We start from the raw sequence: 15,241 nt of genomic DNA on the forward strand, positions 1-15,241 counted from the left end.
GATGATTATTTTTGAGGTGGTGAAAAGCGATCGGGATGCAGCCAAAATGAGAGCGGCAATCGTGAGGTAGCTCAGGCAGCAGTAGTAGATAGCCTGGAAGTTTCAAGAAAAGTAGGTCAAATAGCTAACTATTTAGTCTCTAATAGGGAGTTACTTTAACATAGTAATCAGAAATCCTCGTTAAGTAATGCCAAAATTAATATTTCTAGCTAATATCTTATCACTATAGGGTTTAAAAACCGAACTTTAGCCATTACAGTTTTTATATATAAAGCTCTACCTCTTAAGACATTAAGAAGTAGCTGCATAAAGGCTACCAATGCCTAGATAAAGCTGCTAAGGTTTTGCCATAAGGCCTTACTGGCTATTTCTAAAATGCCCTATCTTCTAGGCTAGTGATTTATAACTAATAGCTAAGCAATAAGGTTATAATAGCATTTAAACTTAAGTATTCTCCTAAACTACCCCTATTAGATCTCAGTTCTTAGAGCTTATAGATAGTAGGCTAATATAAGTAAGGCATAATTTATCTATAAATTACTTTAGTTAATAAAGAGTTAAAACTAGCTAGAGCTAGCCTAAATTTTATTTAGTAAAGAACCTAGATATATTAGTTATAGTAACTCTTTGCCTTAATAAAGCTTTTTACTAGAGACTTACTACCTATACTGCTATAATGCTTATACTGCAGATCTTTAATCTCTGCCTTAAGTATTTAAGTTATATTTCTCTTTTCTTCTAGTATTCTTTAAGTTAAAGTTAACTTAAAATAATTATCTTTAATAAGTTCTTTAAAGCCTTCTTGCATTAAGCTTTTCTTTAATTATTTCTATAACTTAACTGTTATAGTTATAGATTAAAACTGTCTATTAGTAACTTTATCTTAAAGTAAACTGATATCTATAGCCAAAAGATAAAGCATTTTCCTTTATTATAGGGAGTATATATTATTATATTATAATTATAGCCTCTTTAGTTTATTATAGTTTATTAAAGGCTTGGATAAGTGGCTTAGGGAAACTGGCTTTTGTAAATAAAGGATTACCGGACCTTTATATTTATTAATATAGATATCAATCTAGTTATAATCTAAAAATCAAAAGATATCTCTCTAATTACCGATTTTTCAAAACGCCATAACTGTCGCGTTACCCCATTTTCTATGTATCATACGCGGAAGAACTTATAGGTATACTTTGGTTTATTTACCGAGCCAGGTTTGGCTACATTTAGGCTTGAAACAGCTCAATATATTCTACTTCCTACCTAGCATACCCCTGTCCTTGTCAAGCTCTTTGCGGTTAACTTCAAATAGAGCATTCCACGAAATAATATCGAGTGTAATGACGGCTTTGGCGTAGTTGATCATCCAATCGAATGTGATATGTATGAACCCAAGTTGACTATCGTCCGACTCGTCCGGATTGTTCGGATCCACTTCGTATTCCAGACCGATCAAGTTCCTCAAGAAGTCTTTTTTCCGGCCAATGTCCTTCAAGTGAAGATCAGAGCCAAGTCGACGAAGCCACGGGACTGTCGTAGGAAAGCTGTTCCTCGCGTGAATACGTCCTGCTTCTCGACTCCGAATTTCTTTGTCATGGAGTTGGCACGCGGAGAGCGCTGATGGCGGCACTATTGTGAGATGTATCTCCTGGTGTTAGCACTTGAGGCGGGATGCGAACGAAGTGGAGGTATTTCGGCCTTTAATGCAATCTCCTCCGCATCTTGGACTGGTTCAATGACATATTGTAAACCCTTAATTGCTTCTCTACTTTGGTCGCTGACTTGGCTTCTTGGGCTGACGATGTCGAGGAGGACGATGCGCTCCGCATGGAAGGCCAGCTTGGACAGTGCGTCGGTGCCGGCGCCTTCTCGCATTCTGATAGCCGACAGGAATTAGAGCAGTAAGTTGCTCCTTCTATGTGGGTGCCGCAACAGAGGCATGGATCATACAACCATTTTTGGCCTGACGCCATATTGGAGAGTGCCGGAAAGTTTGGCGTTGCTGGGGAGTCAGGAGGCGACGGCAGGGCTGGCACATTTTTGTAATGCGAGCTCAAAGCGTGTGGAGCAGAAGTTGCCCTATCTAGCCACTCATGCAAGACTTAATGTGCAGCAATCGCCTCTTCAGTCAACTCCCCACCCTCTCTCTAACTTATCTCTTCAATTGTCGAGGAGCTCCGGTCGGGTCACAGCAGGGGTAGGCAGCCAATAAAAATGCATCGGATTAAAGGTACCTAGCCCCTCACCTATTTTAGCCTATGGTAGAAGTACTAGCAATCTCTTGAGTTACAAATCGCTACATCACACTGCTCACATCCCTAAACTGTCTGGCGCCACCTTTTATTACGACTGACCGGCGCAAACGACCTCCTTGAGCGTCTTGACCTTGGCTGCCCTAATTTAAGGCTCTGACAAGCGTGGCAATTCGACTTTTTTCCTCTTCGGACGTGCTCATGTTGTGCAACAGGCGTAAAATCGTGTGGTTTCCCTCATGTACGTGCTTGTTGACAGGGGTGGTGTGGGGCGGGGTACTCGCCGGAGCTCCTCGACAGTTGAAGGAATAGACTACATTCTACATATTGAACTACTCTTATTGGATCCTTCCTATCTACGTCCCAATGTTCATCTTCATATCTTCACCAATTTGTTTCCACTGATTGACCGGCTTCGAGATACAGAATCTCTTCTAAGCGCAGTAGCTGACCCGTTAATAACTGGCAGAGCGCTACGCAGATCATTCCTTGCAAACATAAACCGCCAGATTGACGCAATCATGCCCTTTGCTATCGTTTAACGGTGGCCAAATGCCGCAAGCGGCTGACCAGACACCTAACAGACAAATAGGTAAGATCTGTTGGCATAGCATAGTGTCCTTAGGATTATGGAACTTAGAGGCCTGCGCTGGAACCAGGTTAGCGAAGTATGTTCCAGTATTATACCTTGTTCCGTCAATATGTCGACACACTCCAAAGCGCGAACGAGTCCAGCGTGAGGTTACTGGTCACAGGTGTGGAGGACAATTACCCCAGTATCCTGCATGAATTAAAACCGTGTTCAAGCGGGAACCAACGCATGGAGTGGAAATTTATTTCCCCGCTAGGGGGTCTAGACCTAAGACACGGTGTGCTAATTAAGCTATTCACAGTTCGGACGATTTGGTCCTGATACCCAGAGCCCACAGCTTCTTCCACCGAATGGTTCAGCTAATTTTAGCCTTTCGGTAACGCGCCGAGTTCTCAAATGGGTTGGCATCCTATCATTCACATCAGTCCTCTTCAGCTAATTCTTGCTTGCTTGCTCTTAACTGGTCCATGTGAAGGAGCCTGAAGGTCCCCGCAATATACGGAATCCTACCTGTAATGACTGCTTCGAGTATCTTGCACAGCGTCGACAGCGGTGATATCAGTCTCCGTGTCTTGATAGTACGACCACCCTTTTAGGCATTTTTAAAAAGTGATCGTCGCATTATTACGCTGACCAGGCAACTCCCTGTGTAGTAGTGAGGTCCGAAGAAAGGTGGAGTCGTTCTTTGGCCACCGGCCAGAGCTGTTTCCGGACCATGCAGGCAGTCTATCCTCTCCAGGATCTTTCCACGGGTTGGCTGCCATCAACTTCTGTTCTACATTCCCATTTGCAACTCCCTGGCGTGCGGTTACTGGAAGGCACCGACCTAGCCCCATATTCATAGGTACGAGAGGTTATAAACCAACTCCATGTTAACCAGAATTCTTAAATAGCTCTTCATGTGGGTAATTGTCGCTTGTTTCTAATACTAAGAGACAGCGATAGCGTCAAAAATACCAGTACGTGTCCCAAGCAGTCTCATCCGCTTGGTGTTCTCACAGTCCCTCGTAGTCGGATAGCCCTGGTTCATATCTAGTGAAAGATAACGATGGAACTGGCTGTTCAAAGACCATCGAATCAGGCGGCATAGTGGCCGTTTGAAGTGGTCCTAAACCCATCATATTGGGCATGACATCTGTAACCTCCGAGGCGCTAGATCCCTGCTGAAAAGAGGTTCTCGGGGTTGACGGGAAACCACCCCCATTTAGACTCTGAGTATTCAACTCTTTGGTGGTGATAGCATCACCTGGGCTTCTATCGCAGGGGCTTAGCGAACTGTCATAGACATCAAAGGCAGTAGAACAAGCGACTAGCCTATCTACACACTTCTGCGCCTCATTCGCGATGTAGTTCTGGATGAGAACACAATTGCAATTTGTGTGCAGCAGTAATTGGGTCTTTAGGTGGTAAATTTCGTCAGTCAAAGTGTTGAAACACGCCGTGAGATAGCGGTTCTGGTCCTTCATAGCTTCTTCGCGACAGGCGAGCGCTGAGGCTTCATCGCGCTTGCGGATACGACACTTAGTCGCCATAATGCGGTTACGTTCGAGGATTCGGCGCCGGCGAGAATGCTTGGGAAGGCCATCATCACCAAGCCCCTCTTGTTGACGCTCTACCTTCTGGCCTTTTGGCTGCTTCTTGGGTTTTCGGCCCCTTTTCCTTGGCTTAGGTAACTCTACAGCATGCCCAGATACACTAGGCTCCGCAAGCATCTTATCTGCTTGCGATTGTCTTCGGCTATAGGGCCGCAGGTCCAACTTCTTATCATCTAAAACAGGTGGCCGGATATTTTGCAGTGCTTCGTTCCCTTCAAGATTCCCAAGTTCAGTAGGCTGCGTCTGTAATATGATGTAGGAGGATCCGAGACCCGCTCCCACCGTGACCGAAGAGGTATCAATTGCTTCTTCAAAGGGCAGCTGCCACCTGTTTGACCCGGCATCGGCCGACATGGCTTGATGTTTCGAGACAATGGTGAAGCTATGGTCATCAAACTGGGCGGTAGGATTATTGGCAAGATATAGTGGCGAAAACATCATCTAGGTGAGAACGCAAGGTCTCATAGCGATGCAGAATAGGACTATACGATGATAATATAAAGTAATCCAGCTCCTCGGATCGTAATTGCCAATCAGAATAATAAGCAGTGATAAGAGGTCTTTTAAGGCCAGGGCTGATACCCTGTATATGGAAGAAGAGGGAACTCAAGAGAAGTTACCCAGAAGCAGGACTAAAGACATAGACAGAGAAAGGGGGGCAGAAGGGGATATGGAAATCAAATATAACAGCTTTCACAAGCAAGGACCTGACCAGTATGTAGTACTAAAGACAGTGCGCAAAAGCTTATCCACACCGTAGCAAGCATCACAGCATCAGCAGAAATTAAGCTTATAGAATAACCCGGCCGTGAACAGAAAAGGGCTTTATCTATGAGAGCAGAGAATTAAAACGTCACATCTTAGAAACCGGAGGGGATCAGAAATCCTTGTATTTCAGGAGATAACTTATGCGGCCTTGTGGGCCAAATTGTTGAGGATTTAAGAGTCCGGCAATTAGTTATCGCCCATGCCCTTTGGATCTGGAGGCATGGGCTATTTCTTGGTGCCATGGCAGGCCTAGATACTGGCGCGCAGAAATGCTCACCGTGCTCGGGGCGCCTCGATAACAACGAGGCTGCAAAGGGGGGAGATTGATCGCGGTTTACTATACCCGCAAGCAGGTGTTTGTGCTTGGACGTTATGGGACCACCAAATGTGTTTTGCAGTGACACTGCAGAGGTTTCCAGACACATTGCCACACCGGAAGATACCGAATAGGGGCTCAGGTGAGAGTCTGTGTGGAAACATCATCTCCGTAAGTCAGAGCAGATAACCCCGGATCTGGATGGCGGACCTGAACGGCGGATCTGCATGGTCCCCGCTCACAATGCGGAGAATCTGACGAAACTACGTCTCACTAGTTAACCCTAGGCCAACTGGTAGTACATATTCTCCGAAGCATCTGAATGAATGGCATCATCACGCTTTTCACTCCATCTCCTTGACATCATACAAACTCTGTCTTGGGCCATGGCGGGCGTCAGAAGTCTGCAATACGTCAGTTGATAATCAGAGAGCCGTGCGTGCCCTTGCCAATCGCTCTTGGAGCTCCGCAAATACTGGGTATCATCAATTGTGGGGCTTCAGTCAGAGGGTTATAGGAGGGCGAATCAAGATCGTTCCGCGGATATCTCAAAATCTGCTTGAGCTGCTTGTGCATTTTCTGCTGTCATATGTGTCTACTGATGACCATCGCAAGTTGCAGCGCAATGTTACTGACACGTTTTTTCACATGGTAGATCCAGCACACACAAACCGTTATATTGCAATTAGCGAAACCCCACTTGAAAATACTCGACTACGATGTCTGCTCACATGCTAGCGCAGGGAATCGCTTTGGCCACACCCTATATCAGAGCATATTCTACACTATGCCGGGAAGCTGAAGAAGCGACTACCTCTACAGGGGGAGCTGGCAGGTAAATATAGAGATACGGGTAAGAGAGAGAAGAGTGGAGAGGTAGGGGATAGCTGGTTATCGTTTTTGGCGTTGGGGAAGTGGGGTATCCTAGATCAATACTGTTGGCCGGACCCCGCTTTCCAGACATCGCCGTTTAAACAACTACAACTGCGTAGGATAAAATCAATCAATCCAATCAATTAATCAATCAATCTACCCCGTTCCACTGGGCATTACACGATGACACTTCTTCCCCACTAGAGACGAAAAGTCGCTATCGAAGAGGCAACCCGGGTTCGCCTGGTTACAGATGATATACAAGACAATGCGGCGGTTGGACGCACACTTAAATGTCTCAAGATCCAGGATCATTGTATTCTCAGATTCCCCGACTCTACCATGGCAGGGGAACAGAGTGAGGACCAGTCATTCTACTACTTACTCATGGAAGAGCCAGAGGTACGTAAGCTGGCTATGAAGCTGTCTTCTTCTCCCTTTTGCACGAAAGTGATTTTGAGGAAGGAGGTTGTGTTTGAGGACGCGGGCGCTAGAACGACCAAAATCTTACTGTCAATGCTTCAGGTTGCTGTGAGCAGCAACTAAGACATGGCGGCACCGGACATTAGGCTAGACCTTGAATCCGTCCTTAGCTCGTCTTCGCATGATATCTACTTGTCCTCCAGTTTGTAGAAATCTCTTCACAGAACCTGTGGCAAAAGCAGTCACGAGAAGACAAGCCGGACAATGAAAGAATGGGAGGCAAGAGGGAAGACAAAGGAACCCGAGACCAGAAAGCAAAAAAAGGAATGAAGCAGTCTAACGTTTGTCGTTGTCCGTTGGAACAGATGATGCCGCCGGCACCACCCGGTCATTCTCATCATCAGCAGCCCATTTCGTCGCCGAATCGAACCAGCCGCGATACGCCGCCACCGCCAGACCCGACCGACATGGAGACCCACCAGCAGGCGCATCACCCTGCCCCGGCACGCCCAATGTCGATAGCTTGGGGTTTATCCGGCGTGGGTCATCAAAATCCACAGCTAAACCCGATGCTTTTCAACTTTATAGCCCCAGGGACTATGATCCCTACCCCTGACGGCACAAGGGGACATCACAGCTATCTCCCGCACACGCCGATAGACGCCAGTTTCGCGTACGGCAGCGAGCTCGTCTCACCGTCCAGCATACAATCTTGTGGCCACTATGATAGTGGCTTTGCCGGACACTGGGATGGCACTTTGAGCCATGGAGCTTGCACTCCAAATGTATCGATGCCCACTAGGCATGTCGCGAATAATCCTTGGGCTGAGCTAGACGAGGCGCCCCAAGATAACAACCCAGCACCCGCTCCACAACCAAAAAGGACTCCTCGAACGCGAAGAAAAAAGAAAGAGGCTCACAATGCATCTGAGGCTTCTCAAGGTCGCAGCAGTAGTGCTGGTGCCGGTGCTGGTGCTCCTTCGCTATCTGACGTAGCTAGCCCTAGCTCTACGTCACGGAACAGCCGCACGAGTATCAATTCAAAGTCTACATCTACGGCATCCATGGCTTCGTCAACACCAAGTCGTCAGAGAAAGCTACGCAGTGCCTCTCGTACATCCAAAAATAACCGTGACAAACCTAATGATGCTCCAGAAGAACGCTGGGCTCGAGCATCCCATAACCGCGTCGAAAAGCACTACCGCAACCGCATGAACGTTCAGTTCGAATCCCTTCTTAATATTTTGCCGGCGAAAACCCGACACGATGCCAAAGGTAATGGCGATGATATCGAATCGGATGGCACAAACAATCCGGACCGCCGTGTGAGCAAGGGCGAAGTGCTTGAAATGGCTCGCAAGCGTATACAAGCGCTGGAACGAGAAGGCAATGAGCTCCGGCGCAAGAACCTCGAACTTCAAGGCAGTCTTCGACGACTTAAAGGATCTGCCTCCGATGGCACAGTATCCTCGTCTGACGGAGAAAGGCCGTTCAATTTCAATCAGTGTGTCCAATAACCAAGTTGTTCGACTTACTTGGTTGAGGTTGCTTGATTACGTGACAACCACAAGGACTCTTCGGATTAACCACAAACCTTTTTTGGATTACTCGAATTGACTTGAAGTTACTCGACTAAATTGCCGTATTCGACAAGTTGCCAAGAATGTCTAACCTCAGGAGGGCAAGCGGCGAAAACATCGCATCCAATACCGCCAGCCCCATAAGCGCGCTATCAACTCCAAGTCTCGGCCTTCCACGATCTACAGGCACGGCGTGCAAACTTACAACGGACGGATGGAATAAGTATTTGCTCTGCAAGTATCACCATATTAGTAGTCATCACGATGCTGCGCCGTTTGCCGGTGAGAGCACGACTAGCATCATCTGCCACCTGAAACAGCAACATAGGCTGGAGAAATTCGGTTATAAATCAACAGGGTCTGATCCATTCAGCATAGCCAAGAGGGCAGCAAGCTTCACGCAGTACCTCAGTTCAAGGACGATTTTACGGACTGGGTAATTGACCTTAACCTCACATCTCGTTAAGCGACCCATCAGTGCACGAATAAGATTTTTACCAATTACGTGGAAGACATCGGCAAGATCCTTCCCAAAAACCCGTCAACTCTTGGCAGCTGGGTCAAAGAGAAGTGAGTTGGCGATGCTGAGAGGCGCGTTTGGCTAAGGGCAAGCTCCATTCCTCCAAAGGCAAGGTCCGTATTTCGACGGATGCGTGGATATTTGAAGAGGTTACAGACTATCTTGCCGTTGTCACTCACTCCCTGGGTGAGAACCACAAGCTATAAGCAGCTCTCCTAGACCTGCCCCCTCTAAAAGGTCCTCATTCCAGTGAGAACATTGCCCAAGGTCTTGTCAACCGCCTGGAACTCCAAATATATGGGCTACGCTCTGAAGTAAGAAACATTCGATATTATCTAAATAGTATTTAAGCTCGTAACGGCTCCATAAGATGTGAAATCTCGCCTCTGTGCCGCTTGTGGCGATGCCGAATGTGAGGCTGTTATTCGGCGTCGCGTTGACTCTTATATTGCTTGTGCCTCCTCAATTAGTGGCTGAGGCGCTGGAAGGCGTTATGACAGGTTTCTGAATCCTCAAGGTTTTAATTTGTTGGTACTCGAAAATACCCCGCTGCCGCCACCAAAACCTGGTTATGCCAGAGGCTTCACGCTAACATAGTGGTCCCTGACATCATGGTCGACATCCGCAGCTCCATCCTTCTGAACACTGGCGGCTCATACGCATGAGTCCGCAGACGGTATGGTCGAACAGTTCCATCACACACCACAGCAAGTGGCTTCAAGGTAATAGTGAGGCACCACCGTCCGGGCGATGGCGTGTACAGCAAATTCCCCTCACTCACAATTTCTTCAGTAGGTCCGAATCCGAAAGGCCGTTGAGATCTTCCGCCGAAGGCTGCAGCTAATTCGCTTCAGGCTACCACGTACTCCGCCGTCTGATTGCTTCGGTGACATATGAGAGTTCAGGAAGCCAGGTAGGATCGAGTCCTCGATGAGTTCATGGACAATTTTGACAGCACCGTCCAATTCCGAAGGATGTGGAAGCAAGTCAGAAGAACAGAATCCAAGAAGTCGATCCCTAACTTCAGATGGAAGGTTGACCTCGCGATGTCCATTAGGAAGGATGTAATTCTCCAGAAGATCTTCCCATAGTGCCCGCAGGTAATCGTAATCGCACCTTACAGATACCCATGGGGACTGACTAGCTCCGACTGTTTCCGTGTAACAATCTCGGTATCTCGATGCGTCTTGGATGAATTGTAGGTTTTCTAGGCAATGATTTCCTGAAAGATAGGCTGAAAAATCGTTCAATCTCCATGGGGTAATTTATTAGTATATGGAAACTGTAATGAAGGTATGTTGGGACTTATCTGGGTCGGAGGGGATAGCCTTGAGGAGGGAAGCGGCCATTTTGAAGGTTGTTAAGCAGTGGTGATGGTTGAGTGTAAGTGTTGAACTTGGGGGGTAAAGAATGGACCCTTGCAAATCAGGACGATTACTTTGGGGCGATTAAGAATCTCGGATGCGCTTAGTGGTAAGTGTGATTAAAGATAATAGTGGAAGTATCTTAAAGCAGAATATCAAAGAATATTATATACTATTTTGCCCAAGAGTTGTAACTATCATTATATCAATCGGCTGTTGAGGGTGTTGGGTAGTGATGACTTAAGCATCTCAGCGGTGTGATAGCCCTGGCCTAGAATCTCGGTCGGGTGCTTCCGGGGCGTCGCATGAACCACGCGGTCGGCCTTGTCCTCCTCAGCCCAGGTCGGAGAAAGTCGAGCATCAGATGAATCGGAATCGGCATTATATGAACTCGATATCAATCGTGTATTCTGGAATTAGATCTAGGATAATGCCTACGGCTAGGCCATCACTGAGCAAGCTATACGGGCCTCTCGTCACCGTATTTATGGGAGGCCTTGGGCTTGGCTTAATGAGACCGCCTGAGAGAATTTGTCTGCGCGGGGCTACCTTGAACGTCTTGTCCTTACCGTCGGTCCCTTCGTATCGAATTCTCCTACTGTGCCCTCTTCCAACTAGGGATTGTCCTGACTACCTTGGCAACGGCTGGCAGTGCCGTTTAATAATTCACATATTAATCGGTATAGCGTTCTCCGCGGGATAGCAACAGTTTAAAATTGAATAATTTTCCAAGGCTACCAAGGGTCGCTTATACTTTGATCCTATTCGGCGAAGTTGCTCCGGGAGGCCATACTCTTTTAGGTTATTGCCTTCTATTAACGTGCACGATAAGCATGCGAGATGCGAGACAGCATACCGTGCAGCTAAAAATAGCCCACCCTATAGTATTTTAAAGCTTTGATAAAATAGCTAAAAATCTAAAAAAGTAATTTTTAGCTTAGTATAGCTTATTATACTTAAATATAACATTAAATAATTTTTGCCTATTTTATTTCCTACTTAAAGTTATATTCTATATAGTTTTAATTTAATTTTTATTAAAACTATATAAAATAAAATAGTAAAAATTCAAGTAAAAATCTATAACGGTTATGGTTTTAAACAGGGAAACTAGTCTATACTAGGTTTATGTTTGCAGAAACGTAAAGTATATATACTAAGCTTAACTTAAGTATTATATCTCTTAATAATTAAGTAATGTATATTAGGCTTATTAATATAAAGAAGTTTTATTAATAGCTAGTAAGCTAATCTATAAAGTGCTAATAAATATATTCTATATATTAATATCTTAGGATATTAAAATGCTACCTTAAGGGGATATAATTATCCTTAAGATATATTATTCTATAAGATAATAGTATCCTTATAATAGTTATCCTGTATAATTTATTCTATAATTAATAGGTTATAGGATAAAATTATAAGGTATATATAACGTAAGTGTAAGGGTCGTAATACAATCTCTTCCCTCTATTAGGTCTTATCTTTAAGACTTATATACCCTATTTAACCTGAATTTTATCTAGTGTATTTTAACTTAATCCTTTTATTATTATATTATATAATATTTAACTGTATTTTTAAGTAGTATTTTTATAAAACTTATATAAAATGTAAGTTAAAAAGACTTAAGAAGGATTGTAATGTTATAAAGCTTACTAAATCTATTATATTATCTAGTAAATAGGCAGATATACTATATACCTATTATTTTTAGGTAAGGACTGGGGAAAAGTACTTAATATCTCTTAACTCTAGTTAGTATAGTAAGTGCATTTATAAATGAAAACCTTATAATAGTATAAGAGTTACTTTATTATATATATATTTTCTCTTATAGCTCCTTTTTTCTAATTAATTTAGGTTTCTTTTAGTATTTACTTTTATAAAATAAGAGAAGAAACTAGAGGTAAATAAGGATAAAGCTAGTAATAATCTTTTTAAAACTTTATAAAAAGATAGCAGCCTTATAATCTTATCTTGCTGCTACTGTAGGGCATTTATTTTATATCTAAAAGATCTATACTAAAGTAAAAAAAAAACATTTTAAAGCTATATGCTATAGTCTTTAAGAGGTTAAGAAAGAGAATAGGATTTTATCTATATTAAATGCCTATAAGGATGCTATAGTCTATAAACTTTAAATAGATTATATTTCTAATAATATAAATTAGTTATCTTTAGGTCTTAAGGATAATTTTTTAAATATTTCCCCTTTATTAGATTTTAGTAAAAGTTCTTTAGGAGGTATTAGGCATTAATAAGATATTTTAGTGGTTTTTATATATTTTTACTTTTTAGGTAGTTTTTTTATTTAATTAGGTATATTTTTTATTTATTAACCTTATCTATTTCTCTAATTGCCTTTACTTTATATACCTTTAGTCCTGTAATTTATTGTGGTTTATTACCGGTTTTAATATATATTATATTAATAGCTGGTTTTAACATTAAAATATAGTAGATTAAGTAATATCTAATGTTTAGAGGTAGATTTAATTTATATTGGTCTCTTTCTATCTTTTATTTAATTTTAATTAGTCTTAAGTATTTATAATCTAGTTTATAACTTAATTAGTTTATTTTAATATTTTTTATAGATAAGTAGACTATATCTCTCTCTATAAAGGTTAGTCTCTTTAACCTTTTAGGGTTATAGTGTCTCTATATCCTTTTTTTAATATATTCTAATTTAGTTTTAAGTTCTTTATAAATTTCTCTTAGTTTATTATTTGTAATAATAGCTACTAGGTTTATATTTTTAGGTTCTTAAGTATTATAATATATATTAAATATAAATCTAATATTTATATTAAATAGTATAAGTTTTATACTTTTATTATAAGTAGTGTTATAGGCTAGTTAGGCATTTAGTAGCTTTTTTACCTAATTATCTTACTTATAATTAATATAATACTATAAGTATTATTTTAGTATTTAATTTATTTATTCTATTTAGCTATCTGCCTGCAGTCTAAAAGCTATAGTAAGTTAGTAATTAATTTCTATATATACTATAAGTAATTACTAGAATTTAAAGGTAAATGTTAGTCCTCTATTTAATAGAATTTCTTTTAGTAATCCTTATTTTTATATTACCTTATTATAGAAGATATAGGCCATTTCTTCTATATCTATTACCTCTTTATAGGGTAAGTAGATTAAGTATTTTATAAGTCTATTTACTATAACTATAATACTATTATAAAAGATTCTAGTTAAAAGTTCCTTTAATAGCAGTAGTTTAGTTATAAAGTCTATTATAATTAAGCTTTATAGTTATTTTATAACTTCTATTAGTTATAGTATTCTATAAGGTTTATATTATTATGCTTTTATTCTGGTATAAATATTATATTATTTAATAACCTTTTTTATTACTTTCTTTATTATTTAGTAACCTTATTATAGCAGTTATTTCTATATTTTAGTAACTCTTTAGTGCCTATATAGTAGGTCTGTATAGAATTTCTAAATAAACTTTTATAGTTTTCTTAAGATTTCTTTAGTTTCTTTTATTTATATCTATCTTAATATCTGTATTAATTAGGTAAATTAGTATTCTCCTTTTTAATTCTTCTTTAAAAGTTATTCCTTTATTTTAGGTATATTAGTATTATAGTCTGGTTATCTGCTAATTATATTTACTCTTTTATTATTTAACCCTTTTTAGTAAATAATTATAAAATCAAATTTATATAGGTATTTAATATAGTATAGCTATTATCGGTTAAGTTTTTATATTATTATAAAGTATAAAATATTTTAATAGTTAGTATAAACCTTAATCTAGTATATATTTTTTATAAGGTAGTATCTAAATTCCTTAAAATAGTTAATAATTACTAGGAATTCTTTATTGTAAATAGGGTAATTAAGTTCTACTTTATACAGCTTATATAAGTAGAACGCAATAGAATATAGCTTGCCTTAATTGTTGTGTTAACTAATCTGTCCTCTAAGTGTAAAATCTAATAAGTCAGTCTTAAGTTCTATTTCCTTATTAGGGTTAAATATAACCAATATAGGTTCACTAAGGATTGCATCTTATAGCTATTTAAATGCTTTTTAGATATTTAGTACCTAAATAAACTTTTATTCTTTCTTAGTAAGCTTTATTAGTAAATTCACTATTTTACTAAAATCTCTAATAAATTATTAATAATAGTTAGTAAAGCTTAAGAAGTTTTATACTTCTTTAACTGTTTTAAGTATAGGCTAATCTGTTACTGCTAAGATCTTCCTTTATTTTATTTTAATTTCTTTAGGTATAATAGTATATTTTAGAAAGTCTATTTCTTTTATATAGAAGTAACTTTTTTTTAATTTAATTAGTAAGTTAGTATCTTATAGGGCTTTTAAGACCTTATAGATATATTTTTTATACTTTTCTTTATTATTTAAAAAGATTAAAATATTATTTAGGTAGCACACCATAAAGATATTTAAGTACTATTAAAATACATTATTAATTATCTACTAAAACATTATAGATATATTAATAAGTCTAAATAGTATTACTAAATACTTAAAGAGTCTAAACTTAATTCTAAATACTATCTTCTATTTATCTCTCTCCTTAATGTAAATTAGGTTATAGGCTCCTTTTAAGTTAAAAGCAGTAAAGATCTATTTTCTTTATAGGCAGTCCTTAAGTTTTATAATAAGTAAAAGTAAGGTTTAATCCTTAATAGTAAGGGCATTTAACCTTCTATAATCTATAATAAGTTATAGTTTCCTATTCTTTTTAGGAATAAATATTATTAAAAATCCTATTAATAATATAGATATCTTAATATTTCCTTTTATTAATTCTATTTTTAAGTATTCTTTTAAGGTATTAAGTTCCTTTTTATTTAGGTTATAGATTTTCTAAAATAGTAAATCTTCTAATTTAAGTTATATTTTATAGTCCTAGTAGCTATACTGTAATACCTTTATCTTAAGTTCTT

General features: G+C 39.9%; 4 protein-coding genes; 1 reads left to right on the top strand and 3 right to left on the bottom strand.

Annotated features, from left to right (window-relative positions):
* Window positions 1-1,255: 1,255 nt before the first annotated feature.
* FFUJ_02096 (uncharacterized protein) lies at window positions 1,256-1,878 on the bottom strand (the record flags this gene model as incomplete). XM_023573789.1 has 2 exons in its annotated part: window positions 1,256-1,632; window positions 1,683-1,878. The coding sequence occupies 2 exons, from the start codon at window positions 1,876-1,878 to the stop codon at window positions 1,256-1,258; spliced, it is 573 nt and encodes a 190-aa protein (XP_023427257.1).
* A 1,964-nt stretch (window positions 1,879-3,842) lies between these two features.
* FFUJ_02097 (uncharacterized protein) lies at window positions 3,843-4,796 on the bottom strand (the record flags this gene model as incomplete). The annotated part of the gene is made up of 1 exon (XM_023573790.1): window positions 3,843-4,796. One exon carries the CDS (start codon window positions 4,794-4,796, stop codon window positions 3,843-3,845), a length of 954 nt encoding a protein of 317 aa, XP_023427258.1.
* A 2,394-nt stretch (window positions 4,797-7,190) lies between these two features.
* Window positions 7,191-8,339, top strand: FFUJ_02098 (related to helix-loop-helix protein; the record flags this gene model as incomplete). The annotated part of the gene is made up of 1 exon (XM_023573791.1): window positions 7,191-8,339. One exon carries the CDS (start codon window positions 7,191-7,193, stop codon window positions 8,337-8,339), a length of 1,149 nt encoding a protein of 382 aa, XP_023427259.1.
* A 1,371-nt stretch (window positions 8,340-9,710) lies between these two features.
* FFUJ_02099 (related to a-agglutinin core protein AGA1) lies at window positions 9,711-10,271 on the bottom strand (the record flags this gene model as incomplete). XM_023573792.1 has 2 exons in its annotated part: window positions 9,711-10,173; window positions 10,228-10,271. 2 exons carry the CDS (start codon window positions 10,269-10,271, stop codon window positions 9,711-9,713), a joined length of 507 nt encoding a protein of 168 aa, XP_023427260.1.
* Between the last annotated feature and the right edge of the window lie 4,970 nt (window positions 10,272-15,241).

This window comes from Fusarium fujikuroi, chromosome FFUJ_chr03, assembly GCF_900079805.1.
Source record: "Fusarium fujikuroi IMI 58289 draft genome, chromosome FFUJ_chr03".
NCBI lineage: Eukaryota > Fungi > Ascomycota > Sordariomycetes > Hypocreales > Nectriaceae > Fusarium > Fusarium fujikuroi.